The 14,862-nt window shown below is 42.9% G+C and overlaps 1 protein-coding gene across 6 annotated transcripts in view; it reads left to right on the forward strand.

The window, feature by feature from the left end:
* VPS13A (vacuolar protein sorting 13 homolog A) overlaps positions 1–14,862 on the forward strand; it is a 163,169-nt gene that overhangs the window by 88,419 nt on the left and 59,888 nt on the right. For all 6 annotated transcript variants that reach the window (XR_003756046.2, XR_003756044.2, XM_029056119.2 and 3 more), the window contains 8 exons: positions 1,033–1,125; positions 4,179–4,535; positions 6,382–6,483; positions 7,440–7,598; positions 8,109–8,364; positions 10,210–10,370; positions 11,869–11,972; positions 14,051–14,333. Coding sequence is in view for 4 of the 6 variants with exons in the window: in XM_029056119.2 (XP_028911952.1) it covers positions 1,033–1,125; positions 4,179–4,535; positions 6,382–6,483; positions 7,440–7,598; positions 8,109–8,364; positions 10,210–10,370; positions 11,869–11,972; positions 14,051–14,333 (1,515 nt within the window). In the remaining 2 variants the exon portion in view is untranslated. The remainder of the gene's footprint in view (positions 1–1,032; positions 1,126–4,178; positions 4,536–6,381; positions 6,484–7,439; positions 7,599–8,108; positions 8,365–10,209; positions 10,371–11,868; positions 11,973–14,050; positions 14,334–14,862) is intronic.

The raw sequence follows: 14,862 nt of genomic DNA on the forward strand, positions 1-14,862 counted from the left end.
CTTGGGTTCAGTCAGGTCCACTCTAGCAAATCCAAAATGGTGGACGTTAGCAGCAGTTGCATGAGGGGAGGCAACAACCGTAGTAATAATAGTATGTATTAAGTCAATATATGCAAAGCACAGTACTAAGGGCTGGAAGAGAATACACAGGTGGGATATAGAACTGATCCGTGTTCCTTCAGTGGGCTCACAGCCTAAGAACTCTGGGCTTCCTCCCCTTCCTACCAATAATGCCCAAGGAGAAGCAAAACCTGGCCAGATACCCGGGTATGGGAGTGTCCATAGCACGAGTGCTGGGGGTGGTGGAGTGTCCAGTTAGCTTGTGGGTCAGGGTCATTTGGCTGCTTTGGGCTTATTCCCACTGAGTCTCCGATTTCCTGGCCACCTTCTGACTTTTGATGTGTCAGCTGGTAAGGTCTCAGAAACCCAAATGAGGTGATTTTTGCCAAATTGAGCCTTGTTCCTCCACCTTCAAGAACCTCCCAGCCCTTATCACTGGCCTCCATGGGGCCTAAAATAGCCTTGCTGCTGCCTCAGGATCTGGAAGAATTTAGTCTCCGATAGGTCCAGTGTCCTCAGGAGTGGGGTTGAGCCAGACCTGAAGGCAGAGCAAGTTAAAGGGCCAGGTTTACCATAATCAAAGCCAAAGCCCTAAGATATGCTCCGAATGGCTTTTAGCTTCCCCACAACTCTTGGTCTGAATATAGAAATATGAGGTACAGGGTGCTTTACGACTTTAGCAAATATAGGATCAGAGCAGAGAAGAGGCATTCCTCAGAGTAATTTTTGGCTTTTTCACACTTCTGGGCTTAAACGTGACAATATCGGTTATATTATTGTTTAAGATGAGTTTGAAGTTTTGCCACTGTAACATATTAAACTTTATCTTATTGTTTCACCTAATGTCAAAGTCAGGATTTTGATTTCTTCCCCCCCCATAGATCATTTCTTGTATATTTGGATGGGGCTGTGTATGAGTTGGCTCGTACACTTTTTTTGTTACTGACATTTCTTCTTTTTTGTATCATTCAGGTTTTGCAGCCCTGTGACTTTTTTTTCCAAAATATTCAGGCAGGTACCGATCCACAAGTGATTGATATGTCTATAAAGTCCTTGACTTTAAAGGTAGGTCAAACCAGGGCTTTAGTTTGGGGGGCGGTGGGGGAGAAGGTCCCTTAGGTTTACCCTCGGGTCTGAGTCCATCAGAGAGCCTGGACAGGGTCGGGGGTGGGAGATTCCGTAATAATTACGATACTGCACACGTGAGCTAGGAGTTTTCACTGACTGGAGGAGCCAGCGCTTTAATAAATCCTCCTTCACTTACTTTTCCTAATCTATATCGGTCATCTTGAATCTCTCTTTTGGCTAAATGTCCATCCGTTTTGTGCTTATCATTAACGGGGGGTGGAATCCTACTTGAGTGTGCCCCTAGGGAGATAATTTTAGGTCAAACTATTATTGTTTCAAGTTGTGGTTTAAATGTAATTCTGTTCTTTTAGAAGTGCGGTAATATCGGATGCAAGGCTGCAGTTCCTGCGGGTTTGGTTCAGGCGGGATGTGGTGAGGGTCCCGAGAAGGCTCAGCAGCTACTTCTGTCCCCAGCCCAGCATGCGCAGAGCCTGTTGGGAGCAAGGGGCCCTGGGTTCTGAGGAGGGAAGGCGGATGCATTGAGTCTGACAGAAGAAGCATTAGAGAAAGTAAAACACCTCCATCCAGAAATCACCCAATTTGGTTAGGTATCTGAAATTACAGCTGAACAATCAGTCAGTAGTATTTACTAAGCACCTACTGTGAGCAGAGCACTGTGCTAGGCACTTAGAAGACACAATCCTTGTTTTCAAGAAGCTTATAGTCTAGTAGGGGAGACAGTTGCATAATAAATGATTTTGTGCCCTTAGTATAGCATGGCAATTCATAAAGACATTCCACCAAGTTGAGGCAAATCAACTTGAGAAGCAGCATGGCTCAGTGGAAAGAGCATGGGCTTTGGAGTCAGAGTTCATGGGTTCGAATCCCGGCTCGGCCACTTGTCAGCTGTGTGACTTTGGGCAAGTCACTTAACTTCTCTGTGCCTCAGTTACCTCATCTGTAAAATGGGGATTAAGACTGTGAGCCCCACGTGGGACAACCTGATTCCCCTGTGTCTACCCCAGCGCTTAGAACAGTGCTCGGCACATAGTAAGCGCTTAACAAATACCAACATTATTAACATTATTATTATGATTTGGAATTATTAATTTATATTAATGCCTTTCTTTGACTGAAGCTACTTGAGGGTGGGGAGCATATCTACCAACTGTTGTACTCTCCCAAGTGCTTAGTACAGTGCTCTGCATACAGTAAGTGCTCAATATATACCACTGATTAATTAATATGGGGAGAGTGGATAATAATAGTTCCATATTCATCCCAAATCTTTAAGGACTTATAAATGCATAGGAAGCAGCATGGCCTTGTGGATAGAGCACGGGCCTTGGAGTCAGAAAGACCTAGTTTCTAATCCTGGCTCCACCACTTGTTTGCTATGTCACCTCACTTCTCTGGGCCTCAGTTACCTTATCTGTAAAATGGGGATTAAGACTATGTGTTCCATGTGGACAGGTACTCTGTCTCACCTGATTAGTTTGTGTCTGCCTCAGCGCTTAGAACAGTGCCTGACACATAGTAAGTGCTTAACAAATACTATTATTATTATCCTTACTACTACTCTCATGGTCCTGTATAAACCACAATATAAAGTGACCTGAGACACGGACCTTGCCCTGTGTGAGTTTACTTTCTAAATCAAACAGATAGTTGTTGTAATGGCCCTACTACTGTTCATTGAACCCTCACTGGATGTAATGTACTGTCCAAAGCACTTTGGAGAGTTCAATTAGTCAGAGGTATTTTTTGAATGCTTTCTGTGTGCATAGCACTGTACTAAAAACTTGTGAGAGTACAGTATAACTGAGATGGTAGACACGTTCCCTGCCCACAAGGAGCTTACAGTCTAACGGCGAAGACGGACATTAAAATAAATTATGGGTATGAATGTAATTCCTGGGTCTGAGGGTGGCATGAATATCAAGTGCTTCCAAGATATAGATCTGAGGGCATAGGTGATGCAAAAGGGAGGGGGAGTAAGGGGGAACATGACCTTAATAAGGCTTTGAAGGTGGAGAGAGTGATGGTCTGCAGCGCGGCTCAGTGGAAAGAGCATGGGTTTAGGAGTCAGAGGTCATGGGTTCCAATCCCGGCTCCGCCACCTGTCAGCTGTGTGACTTCGGGCAAGTCACTTAACTTCTCGGTGCCTCATTTGCCTCATCTGTAAAATGGGGATTAAGACCGAGCCTCACATGGGACAACCTGATTACCCTGTACCTACCCCAGCGCTTAGAACAGTGTTTGGCACATAGTAAGCGCTTAACAAATACCAACATTAATTAATCCCCTCCTATGCTCTTTCCACAGGGCCGTGCTGCTAAGTTGGCCATGAGGATTTTTTGATTGAGGCAGAGGGAAATGGGAAGTTAGGGGAGGATTTTGAGGTGTAGAGAGAAGTGCACCATGTGACACTTAAAGCAATGAGAATTATACGTTGGAGTGGGGAGAGGCTGGAGGCTTCCGTTAGATTGTAAGTTCCTAGAGGGCAAGGATCATGCTTATCAACTCTACTGTATTCTTCCAAGCACTTAATTCAATGTTCTGCTTGCAGTAAGCACTCAATAAAATACCATTGACTGATTGGAGGCAGGAAGACCATCAAGGAGCCCGATACAGTATAAAGAAGATGCAAACATTTCACTGCATTTTTAATTTGTGTTCAAACATGCAACATTTAGCATGTTGTTCCTGCAAAAGAAGTGAATTTACACAATGGGATGATGAGTAAAGGATTCTCACTACCTCTCAGTGAGTCAAGGAATGCTTTATGGAGGCAGTGAGGTTTCAGAGGCTACTTGAATACCAGAAGTTTGACACAAAGGATAGCCTGGAAAAAGGGTCAGAGATCAGAGACCAGTTTATACCCCCTAAATATTGTAAAAGCCTGAAATCAAAACAAAAATAATGACTAAAGGACTGCAGTTTGGGGAATATAGTTGATATTTTTTAAAAAGGAAACAATGCACTTAGACTTTATGTTGTTCATTTATGAGTATCTGATTATGGAAAATAATTTGTTTTTTATTCCTTAGGTTTCACCAATCATCATAAATACGGTGATTACCATTACAGAAGCCCTTTACCCAGATTCTGACACTTTAGAGAAAGCGGCAAGTTCAACTCGAGTAGATTTATGGGAAAAGGTGGATACAAAGAAACTGAAAATGTGGTTTCTGGAGGAGTCAAACGAAAGTGACGTGGCTGAAACTGAACCTGAATTGATTCCCAGAGGAGAGATGATGAAAGTGTCCATTGAGTCTATTTTCATAGTTCTTGAAGCTGGAATCGGTCATAGAACTGTGCCTATGCTTCTGGCTAAGTCATCTTTATTGGGACAAGCCAAAAACTTTCTTAGTCTGATCCACCTCCACTGTCAACTTCAACTAGAAGTAAGGACTACATATACATATTTTGCTTCCTCTAGGATATATAGCAACAAAAAGGCATTCTAATGGGTTAGTCTTGGGAGGGGAAAAAAACATTTTGTCTATGACACTGTCAGTGAACCCCTTGTAAATGGAGATTCTTGGAACTAGTTTTAAAATCTTAATAAGAAAGGTCCTGTTATAGTGTATATTTAATTGACCATAATGAAAATGTGAATTATTCTTAAAAGCATTACACCTAATACAGAAGTGTCCTTAACATTATTAATGTATTTTTGCTTCAACCTAATTACTGCAGATGAATATTTCTCAACAGAAAAATGCTTTTCAGAGGTACACACCTGCTAATTCGTAGACTACTGTAGGGGAACTTCTATCCTGCAAAGGTGACAGGTGCATCTTAAGTAGTTAGCCAATGAGATTGATTTCAATCGCAAATTCTGAGCTAGAGGTGCTAAAGCACAAGGGGTGAAATGGAGGCAGGAATTTCAGTGTGGATGAAGGCTGGCAAGGTGGGTGGAGGAGACCAGCTTCAAAGAATTGATGTATTAGTCTAGCAGAGATATGACTAGAACTTGGAGCAGTGTGGTAGCTGTTTGGGAGGAGAGGAGCAGGTGGGTTCTTAAGATCAATCTAGGAAGAACTAGCAAAATTTGGCAGTAGACTGAATTGTGAGACTTGGAAGAAAGTGAGGAGTCCAGTTTAGCACTGAGGGTATGGGGTCTGAGAACAGGGAGAATGATGGTGTTACTGGCACAGATAGGAGAGTTAGAAAGGAGGAGGAGAGGGTTTAGCAGAAAAGATGTGGAGTTCCATTTAAGACTTATTGAGTGGGAGGTACTTGCAGGCCATTCAGGTGGAGAGGTTCTGGAGGCAAGTGGAGGTTCTTACCATTTTTTATTAAGTGCTTACTGTGTGCAGATCACTGTACTAAGTGCTTGGGAAAGTACAATAGAACAGTAAACAGTGACATTCCCTACTCACAACGAGCTTACAGTCTAGAGGAGGGGAGTCAGTCATCAATTCAAATAAATACAGTTACAGGTATGTACATAAGTGCTGTGGGGCTGGGAGGGGGGAAGAGCAAAGGGAGCAAGCCAGGGCAATGCAGAAGGGAGTGGGAGGTGAGGAAAAGGGAGGCTTATTCTGGGAAGGCCTCTTGGAGGAGGTGTGCCATCAGTAAGGCTTTGAAGTGGGCAAGAGTAATTGTCATATTTGAGGAGGGAGGGTGTTCCAGATCAGAGGCAGGACATGGTGCGTCTCACAGTTTTAAACCCCATTTTACAGATGTGGTAACTGAGGCATAGAGCAGTTAAGTGGCTTGCCCAAAGTCACACAACTGACAAATGGTGGAGCCGGGATTAGAAACCATGACATTCTGACTCCCAAGCCCGTGCTCTTTCCACTAAGCCACGCTGCTTCTCATAGGGAAGCTGGTATCCAATTTCCAAATGGAGTGAGATTCTGGGTTTCTAGAACTCTTTCATCAGTCGTATCCCGATTTTCCTGGACAAATCAAAACCTCACTTGGGGAAATAATGACTTAACAGTGTGAAGCGGCATGGCGTAGTGCATAGAGCATGGACTTGGGAGTCAGAAGGTCATGGTTTCTAATTCCGGCTCTGCCATTAGTCTGCTGTATGAACTTGGCATGTCACTTCACTTCTATACCTCAATTACCTCAACTGTAAAATGGGGATAGAGACTGTGGCCCCACATGGTACAGGGAACATGTCCCACTAGATTTACTTGTATCCATCCCAGTACTTAGTACAGTGCCTGGCACCAATAAGTGCTTAATACCATCATCATTATTATTATTGAGTGTCTAAGAAATATATCTTTATAGGTGCATTACTTCAATGAGATGTTTGGTGTATGGGAACCTCTGCTTGAACCTGTAGAAATTGAAGATACTGAAGATTTCAGGCCATGGAATCTTGGAATCAAGGTACAGTTTATTTCTAAAGAATGTCAGATGTGAAGCGGAGGAACTCGAAGTATTTCTGCACCTAGTAGGGTAATTTGGCCCCTTCCTGCTCAGAGACTATTAAAGAGGATTGGCACCTGGGACTTAACTCTTCTTCCCTTCCTATTTGATCGCTAAATATGATTCAACAAGTCTAGGAGCGATCCAGTTCCAACGTCCCTGCTCTTTAGCTGGTTAAGGAAGATGCAAATAGCTGGCATCTTGCTTTCTCTGCAGAGCACCCAGTGGCCAAGTTTAATTCTTTCAAGCTTCTCACTCATATCCGTGCACCCTGGACCACTCTTGTGGATTCACAGTCATTTCTCCAACCATTTCTGGGTCTCCCATAGTCTTTTCCTGCCAAATGGTAAAATTGATTTTGGGGTCCTTTGCAGATAGGATAAGCCACCTAGACCCATGCCACTGGGTATTTAATGGAAGCCATTTTCCTCTTCCTCGCATGCTATCCTCTCATTATTGGTCTATGGAGGAGGCAGGCTGCCACTGCGTGGCTCAGCATTGCATGGTTCCCCTTTCTGCCCTTTCCTGCCCACACGAGCTATGGTTGACCCCAACTTTTGCCTTCTATTTCTGTAGACTGTAAGGTCCTTGTGGGCAAGGATCCAGTCAACTAACTCTGTTGTGTTGTATTTTCCCAAGTACTTAGTACAGTTCCCCACACACAGTAAGTGCTCAAAAAACACCACTGATTGATTCAATCAATTAGCTCTAGGAGGAACTGAGGTAGCAGATTCTCATCCATCTCTAGCCCCTGGATGCGGATGGGATTCAACTTTGAAGAGGGTTTTGTTAGGTGGAAAATATCAAATTAATGGCATTAGTTAATATTAATACTTTTAGTCAACGTGCAAATGTAAAGAGTCTCACTTTTTTTTTTAGTCTTTAAATAACATTGAGGTCTGTTTGTAATATTTTAGATGAAGAAGAAATCTAAAAGGGCAATTGTTGAATCAGATTCTGAGGAAGAAAACTACAAGGTGCCAGAATATAAGACGTGCATTACTTTTTTTTCAAAGGACCAACTGAACATAACTTTATCTAAATGTGGCCTTATAATGATGAATAATTTAGGCCAGGTAAGACATTTAAGTTTGAGTGTTTAAATAGAACAGGAAAGCTCTGTGGCCCAGTGGAAAGAGCATGGGTATGGGAGTCAGAGAACCTGGGTGCTAATTCCAGCTCTGCCACTTGCCACCTGTGTGACATTAGGGCAAATCATTTTACTTTGCTTTGGCTCAGTTTCCTTGTCTGTAAAACGGACATTCAATACCTTTTCTCCCTTTTACTTAGACTGTAAGCCCTGTGTGGGAGAGGGGACTGTGTCTGATCTGACTGTCTTGGATCTACCCCAGTGCCGGGTACAGTGCCTGGCACCTAATAAGCACTCAAAAAATACCACAATTATTGTTATTGTCATCATTATTATTATTATTAAATAAAAGGGTCTATTTTGAGTTGCACCGTGTTTCCTCTTGACCAATACATTCAGTATTAGATTTAATATATGCCACTGGTACTTTCTGTATTGGTGCCATTTGACTCCCAGTCTTTTGGGGTTGAAAAACTTCTTTATTTTTTTTATCTAGGCATTTGCAAACGCCGCCAGTGGATCTAAAGATATTTACACCAAAGATCAGGCCCCATTTATAATTATAAATTCTCTGGGACTCGCCATCTCGATCTCGACAAGTGATAACTTTCAAATTGTTAGTGCACCTAGAGTGAAAGCATTCGAATTGAAAAACGAGGAGACTTTAAATCTGGATTATGTCAGAACTAATGACAACGATCTGTTCACCGCAATGACCAGTTTAAGCAGCAAACTCTTCTTCATTCTGATCAGTAAGTGGGTCATCGTCACCGTTTGCCTTTTTGTTTGCGAACCACTTTCGATTGCCGTGATTGATGTATGTTCATGGTACCTTGTAACAAATGCCAAGGCTTGCAATAGCCAGCAGAAAAGATGCAAGCATTTTAGACATTAATATGGAACAGCCGTTTAAGAGCTGGGAAGCCTAGAGTAGTCACAGTACCTAATTAAGATGTCATGGATTGACCCGTATGCTGAAGAATGGCTTGCCAAACCATCCTGCTTGGCTTGCCATTATGTCGACAGTTCTCAACTTCTCTTTCTCGACTCTGGGCCATATAAGGGAAGTTACTCAAAATTCATGGTCTAGCAGCATGGTGTAGTGGATAGAGCATGGGTCCGGGAGTCAAAAAGCCATGGGTTCTAATCCCGGCTCCGTCGCTTATCTGCTGGGTGACTGTGGGCAAGTCACTTCACTTCTCTAGGCCTCAGTTCCCTCATCTGGAAAATGGGGATTAAGACTGCGAGTCCCATGTGGTACAGGGACTGTCCAACCCGATTTGCTTGTATCCACCCCAGTGCTTAGTATAGTGCCTGGCACATAGTAAACGCTTAGCAAATACCATTATTATTGTTGTTGTTATTGTTATCCATCTGGAAGTACTTCACAGCTCCATCGTGCGGGGGCGGCAATCAATTGCTTTCTTCCCCGCCACAACCTGCCTGGTCTCCTCAGGCCTCCTGGTGGGTCCTCCACGGATGGGGTTGGGGTCAGAATAGTTGTAGTGGTAGTCGTGTTTATGAAGCTCTTACTATGTACAGAGCAGTGTACTAAGCACTGGGGAAAAAATACACTGTTGGGATTAGACTCAGTCCCTGAGTGCCATGATCTAATATAAAAGTAGGGAGAGGGGACTGGCAGTAGAGGCCCAAGGAAAGACGGAACGGGAATAACAGAAAAGCCATGTAAAAAAGAGGGACAAATACACCAACTGAAAACAAAAAAACAACAACAAGGTACCGTGGCTAGAGGAGCCGAGATCTGGGCTCCTTGCGACTCAGGGTGACTGGTGCCGGTCATAGCAATAGCAGCTGCCTTGGCTTTCCCAACTCGCTTCATTTTGCAGAGGCCTCGTGCTGGGGCTGCTTCTGTTCCGCCTGCTGCGGCGGTGCAAGGTGGGAGGGGATTGGAGCTCGGTAAGATAGATTGGGGGCCAGCACGGGTTTTCTGGGGGACAACCCAGCTGTGTGGAATGCGGGATGCCCTCGGCAAAGAATTCTGGATCCCCTGTGGCAGCATGCACCCATGGGGCCAGATCGAGTCCAGGGTGGAAACCAGCTTGATGTCGAGGATGAAAACTTTGGCATTCCTCTCTCTTCCCTCCCCTCTCTTCCTTCCTCTCTCTTCCCTCTCCCTTCCCCTCCCCTGCTTTCTTTTTCTCTTCCACTCCCATTCTTTGTCTCCTCTGCTCTTCCCTTCCATGCTCAAAATGAAAAGTCGGTACCCCTGCCTCAGGGATATTTTATTGCTGGTTTATCTGCAAAGTGCTTTCAGTTCCCGGGGTGAATGCTGCATGAATATGTTTGATTGCTCGATGCATAGTTTTGAATACAGTTTTTTTTTTGTAATACCATCTCTTTAGATGTCAAGGAGGTCAATCATTGCATGTTGTCTCTAAGTAGCCTTTGCCATTTTTGAAGACCAGCACACTGGATTTGACGGACTCTTGGTCTGACCCAGAAAAGGCATATCTTATGTTTTTCTGTCTATAAAGGATAATCCTGGAACTTCAGTTATTTACATGAAGTGATTTTTAGATTAAATCTTTCTTCCAGCTATCATTTATGAACCTTTTTATTCCTCTTTTTCATTTTAGCTCCTCATAACCACTCTACAGCTGACAAAATTCCACTAACCAAAGTAGGTAGATTTCTCTACACCGTCAGACACAGAGAGTCTGGAGTTGAACGATCTGTTGTTTGCCAAATTGACACAGTGGAAGAGAGTAAAATGGTGACAATACGCTCCCCTTTACAGGTACTCATTTACATTTTTTTAACTGATTATTTATCTGTTCATAGGCATTTATGATCATCAGCCACTTGGATAGAACTATCGAATAAGAGAAGCAGCCTGGCCTAGTGGATAGAGCATGGGGCTGGGAGTCAGAAGGACCTGGGTTCTAGTCCTGGCTCCACTATTTGTCTGCTCTGTGACCTTGGGCAAGTCACTTCACTTCTCTGGGCCTCAGTTACCTCATCTATAAAATGGGGATTAAAATTGAGCCCTGTGTAAGACAGGGACTGTGTCCAACCTGATTACTTTGTATCTATCCCAGTGCTTAGTACAAGGCCTGGCATATAGTAAGCACTTAACAAATGCAACAAGTACCACAATTATTATTATTAATATTATTCTGCTCTGTGTATGTTTTGTTCACTTTTTGTTCTTTTTAATCACCCTTTGTCTAACTGTGCCTCATTCTCGCCTGACCCGCCGTCTACCCCTGGCCCACATCCTACCTCTGGCCTGGAACGCCCTCCCTCTTCAAATCTGCCAATCACACTTCTCCCCTTCAAAGCTCTTCCAAGAGGCCTTCCCAGACTAAGCCCCCCTTTTCCTCTGCTCCCCCCCACCTCCGTATCACTCCGACTCACTCCCTTTGCTCTACTCGTCTCCCCCCCCACAGCACGTGTGTATATGTACATATCTATAATTCTGTTTATATCGATGCCTGTTTACTTGTTTTGATGTCTGTCTCCCCTCTTCTAGACTGTAATCCCAGTGTGGGCAGGGATTGTCTCTCTTTATTGCTGAATTGTACTTTCCAAGTGCTTAGGACAGTGCTCTGCACACAGTAAGCGCTCAGTATATACGATTGAATGAATGAATGAATGAAAACACTTGCCTAAAGAGCAACTTTTAATACTTTTGAAAATTCTTTTTGTTCTTTAAATGGCTCATTGGATGAGCTTTCATTTGAAGCATTAAGGCACTTTATAATCTGTACTAACATTGTTAATAGTAGGACAGTTTTAAATGAGAATATATCAGAACCTAATAAAAATAATAATAATAATTTTGGTATTTAAGTGCTTATTATGCACCAGGCCCTGCACTAAGCACTGGGGTAGATAAAAGATAATCGGGTAGGACACAGTCCCTGGCCCACAAAAGGCTCACAGTCTTAATTCCCATTTTACAGATGACATAACTGAGGCCCAGAGAAGCAAAGTGACTTGCCCAAGATCACACAGCTGACAAGCGGCAGAGCTGGGATTAGAACCTTTTGACTCCCAGGCCCATGCTCTAGCCTCTAGGAACACTGCTTTTTTTACTTTGTGCTTTGGCTAGCATATTATTAGAGAATTAGGGAACTGAATGACCCTTTCTTTGAACTTGAGTAGTGCACAACATATCCTCTGATGGGGATTTAGAGCTGAGAGAATTGTTTTTAAAGGAACATAAAGATCCTCAATTGAATGATACTTAATAAGTACCAATTATTTCATACTTTATCATTTTGCTTTCACAGATTAGAAATCACTTTTCAATTCCACTGAATATTTTTGAAGAGGCCACATTACTTGGAACTGCTTTACCAGACAACGAATTTAATATTCCATTGACGGCTTACCGGTGAATTTTTCTTTTAAATTCTCAGTAGTTTTCTAAGGTTTCCTATAAATGTATTAGTATATCACTTTGGGATGCTTTATCTTGTCCTGCTTCAGATTCTTTAACAGCAGCATAAATATGACAACACTTATATTGAATCTGCTTCAAAGAAGTGTCTATTCTATGAAAGCTCCATAATGCCTGGTAGTCAGCAGTGTTTATTGTGCATCTGCAGTGAGCAGAGCACTATCAATCAACCTTATTTATTGAGCGCTTACTGTGTGCAGAGCACCCAACTAAGCACTTGGGAGAGTACAGTATAACAGAGTTGGTAGGCATGTTCCCTTCCCACAATGAGCTTACAGTCTAGAGGGGGAAACAGACATTGATTTAAATTATGGATATGTACATGAGGGTCATAGGAGCTGAGGGAGGGGTGAATAAAGGGTGCAAGGGTGACACAGAAGGGAGTGGGAGAAGAGGAAGTGAGGGCTTAATCGGGGAAGGCCTCGTGGAGATGTGCTTTCAGTAGAACTTTGAAGGTGCGGAGAGTGATCAGATATGAAGAGGGAGGGCAGTCCAGGCCAAAGGCAGGGCCTGGATGAGGGGTCGGTGAGGAGATGGTTGAGATGGAGGATATGGTGAGTAGGTTGGCATTAGAAGAGCAGAGTATGTGGGCTAGGTTGTAGTAGGAAATCAGGATGGCGCGGTAGGAGGTGACAAGGTGATTCATTGCTTTAAAGGTGATGGTAAAAGGTTTCTGTTTGATGCGGAGGTGGATGGGCAACCACTGGAGGTTTTTGAGGAATGGGGAAACATGGACTGAACCTTTTTGTAGACAATGATCCAGGTAACAAAATAAAGTATGGACTGAAAAGGGGGGGACAGGAGTTAGGTCAACGAGGAGGCTGATGCAGTAATCAAGGTGGGATAAGAAAAGTGCTTGGATTAACATGGTAATTAACATGATAACTCTCCAGTTCAGGTGGAGAGTAAAAGGCAGATTTTAGCGATGTTGGGAAGATTGAACAGGCAGTGATTGAGAGAGATGAGTTAAGAGTAATGCCATGGTTATAATCAATCAGTGGTACTTGTTGAGCATTTACTGGGAGCAGAGAACCACACTAAGCGCTTGGGAGAGTACAGTGCAACAGAATTGGTAGACGCGTTCCCTGCCCACAGGAGCTCACTGTCCAGACAGGGAGACCGACATCAATATAAATAAGTGAATTTTGGATACGTACTTGAGTGCTGTGGGGCTGAGGGTGGGGTGACAATCAAGTGGTCAGATGGTACAGATCCAAGTGCATAGGCAGGGCAGGAGGGAGAGGAAGGCAGAAAAAAAAGGCTTAAATGGGGAAGGCCTCTTGGAGGAGTTGTGACCTTAAAAATGTTTTGAAGGTGGAGATGGTGGTATAACTCATATGGAGGGGGAGGGCATTCCCAGCCAGAGGGAGGACATGGGAAAGGGGTCAGTGGTGAGATAGGTGAGATTGAGGCAGTAATGACTCTAGGGAGTGCTAAAAGAAGAATAGAGCGTGTCACTACTCTGGTGTGGTTTAGAATTGAATGACAGAGTCAGGCCAGACACAATTGCACAAACCTTTAAGTAGAAATAATGCAGTAGTGGCTCACATAGACCCAAGAAGAATGATAAATGTATACACAGAAACATAACACATGATTTATAGAGAGATTTTTTAATCCTAAGAATATTTAAATTCTTAAACCCTAGGTGTGAGTGCCGTGAGCAGAGTGAAGCAGTCTAATTTGGAAGTTGTGGGTTTTCAGTAGAATTTCTAACTTCATAAATAGAGTTCTGTGTAATATGTTTAGGAGACATGTTACCTAAGATAAATGAAATTGCAAAGTTGAGGGACGGAAGAAAATTCTTTCTTCATTTTGTTAGATTTCAGAGTGCTTTCACTATCGACTCTGTCACCAGAATCTTAAATTTAGTGAATAGGACAACTAAGAGCACATGGGAAATACAAAATAACCTATTAGGTAGGCTGTCTATATTATTTTCAAAATTTGTTCATTTTGTCAGCGCATCTTTTTAGTAGTATTCCCTAACTAATTTTTTTCATTGTCTGCAGATCAGTACTGTTTTTGAAACCTAGTGGTGAGAATTATAACCTGTGTGAAGCAATTACCTTTGAAGAAATTATAAATAATTCTGGAGTCCTCATACAGAAGAGATGTCAAATTCTGCATGAAGAAAACACATCATTTATCCTTAATGTTGTTGCAGTAGAAGATAGCTTATCCTCACGTTCAGTGTATTCTAATGATGGATGGGATTTACCCTATGTGATCCATTTGTGGCCTCCCATTCTTCTCCGCAACCTCTTGCCTTATGAAATGGTTTACTCTGTTGAGGTGACTTTTATTTCTATAATATTATATTTTTTTTTATTTTGGTAAGAGTGCATAGGCTCAGGTAATTAGAGGTCTTATGTTTTAAACACTGCAGTCATGAAAAGGAGTAATGAAAACAGTATTAGGTGGGGGGGGGGGGGTCATTTAGTAAAGACCTCAAATGAGAAAGAATAGTCACTTGAGTACGTAATTACAGTTTTCTTTTCCTTTCTCCTCTTTTTTCTTTCTTTTTTTTTACTTTGTTCCCCTTTGTTACCCCATTTCCTCCCCTTTTTCCCCTTTCTCGGGGATGAAGGGATAATGATGAGTCAGTGGCCACTTCTTACCACCATCTGTGTCTGTTGCCTCACTTTCTTCCTCAACCTGCCTCTCTTGTAAAAGGATTAGAAGGAACGGCAGTCCTTTCTCTTCTGCTACCTACCTTTCCCTGCACTGCCCAGCTTCCCAATTTCAAGATTTCCTGTGGGTAGAGCATAGGGTTCTGGGCACGTAGATAATCTATCCGTTCAAATATGGTTCGTATCGAGAT

Source organism: Ornithorhynchus anatinus, chromosome X5, assembly GCF_004115215.2.
Source record: "Ornithorhynchus anatinus isolate Pmale09 chromosome X5, mOrnAna1.pri.v4, whole genome shotgun sequence".
Lineage (NCBI taxonomy): Eukaryota > Metazoa > Chordata > Mammalia > Monotremata > Ornithorhynchidae > Ornithorhynchus > Ornithorhynchus anatinus.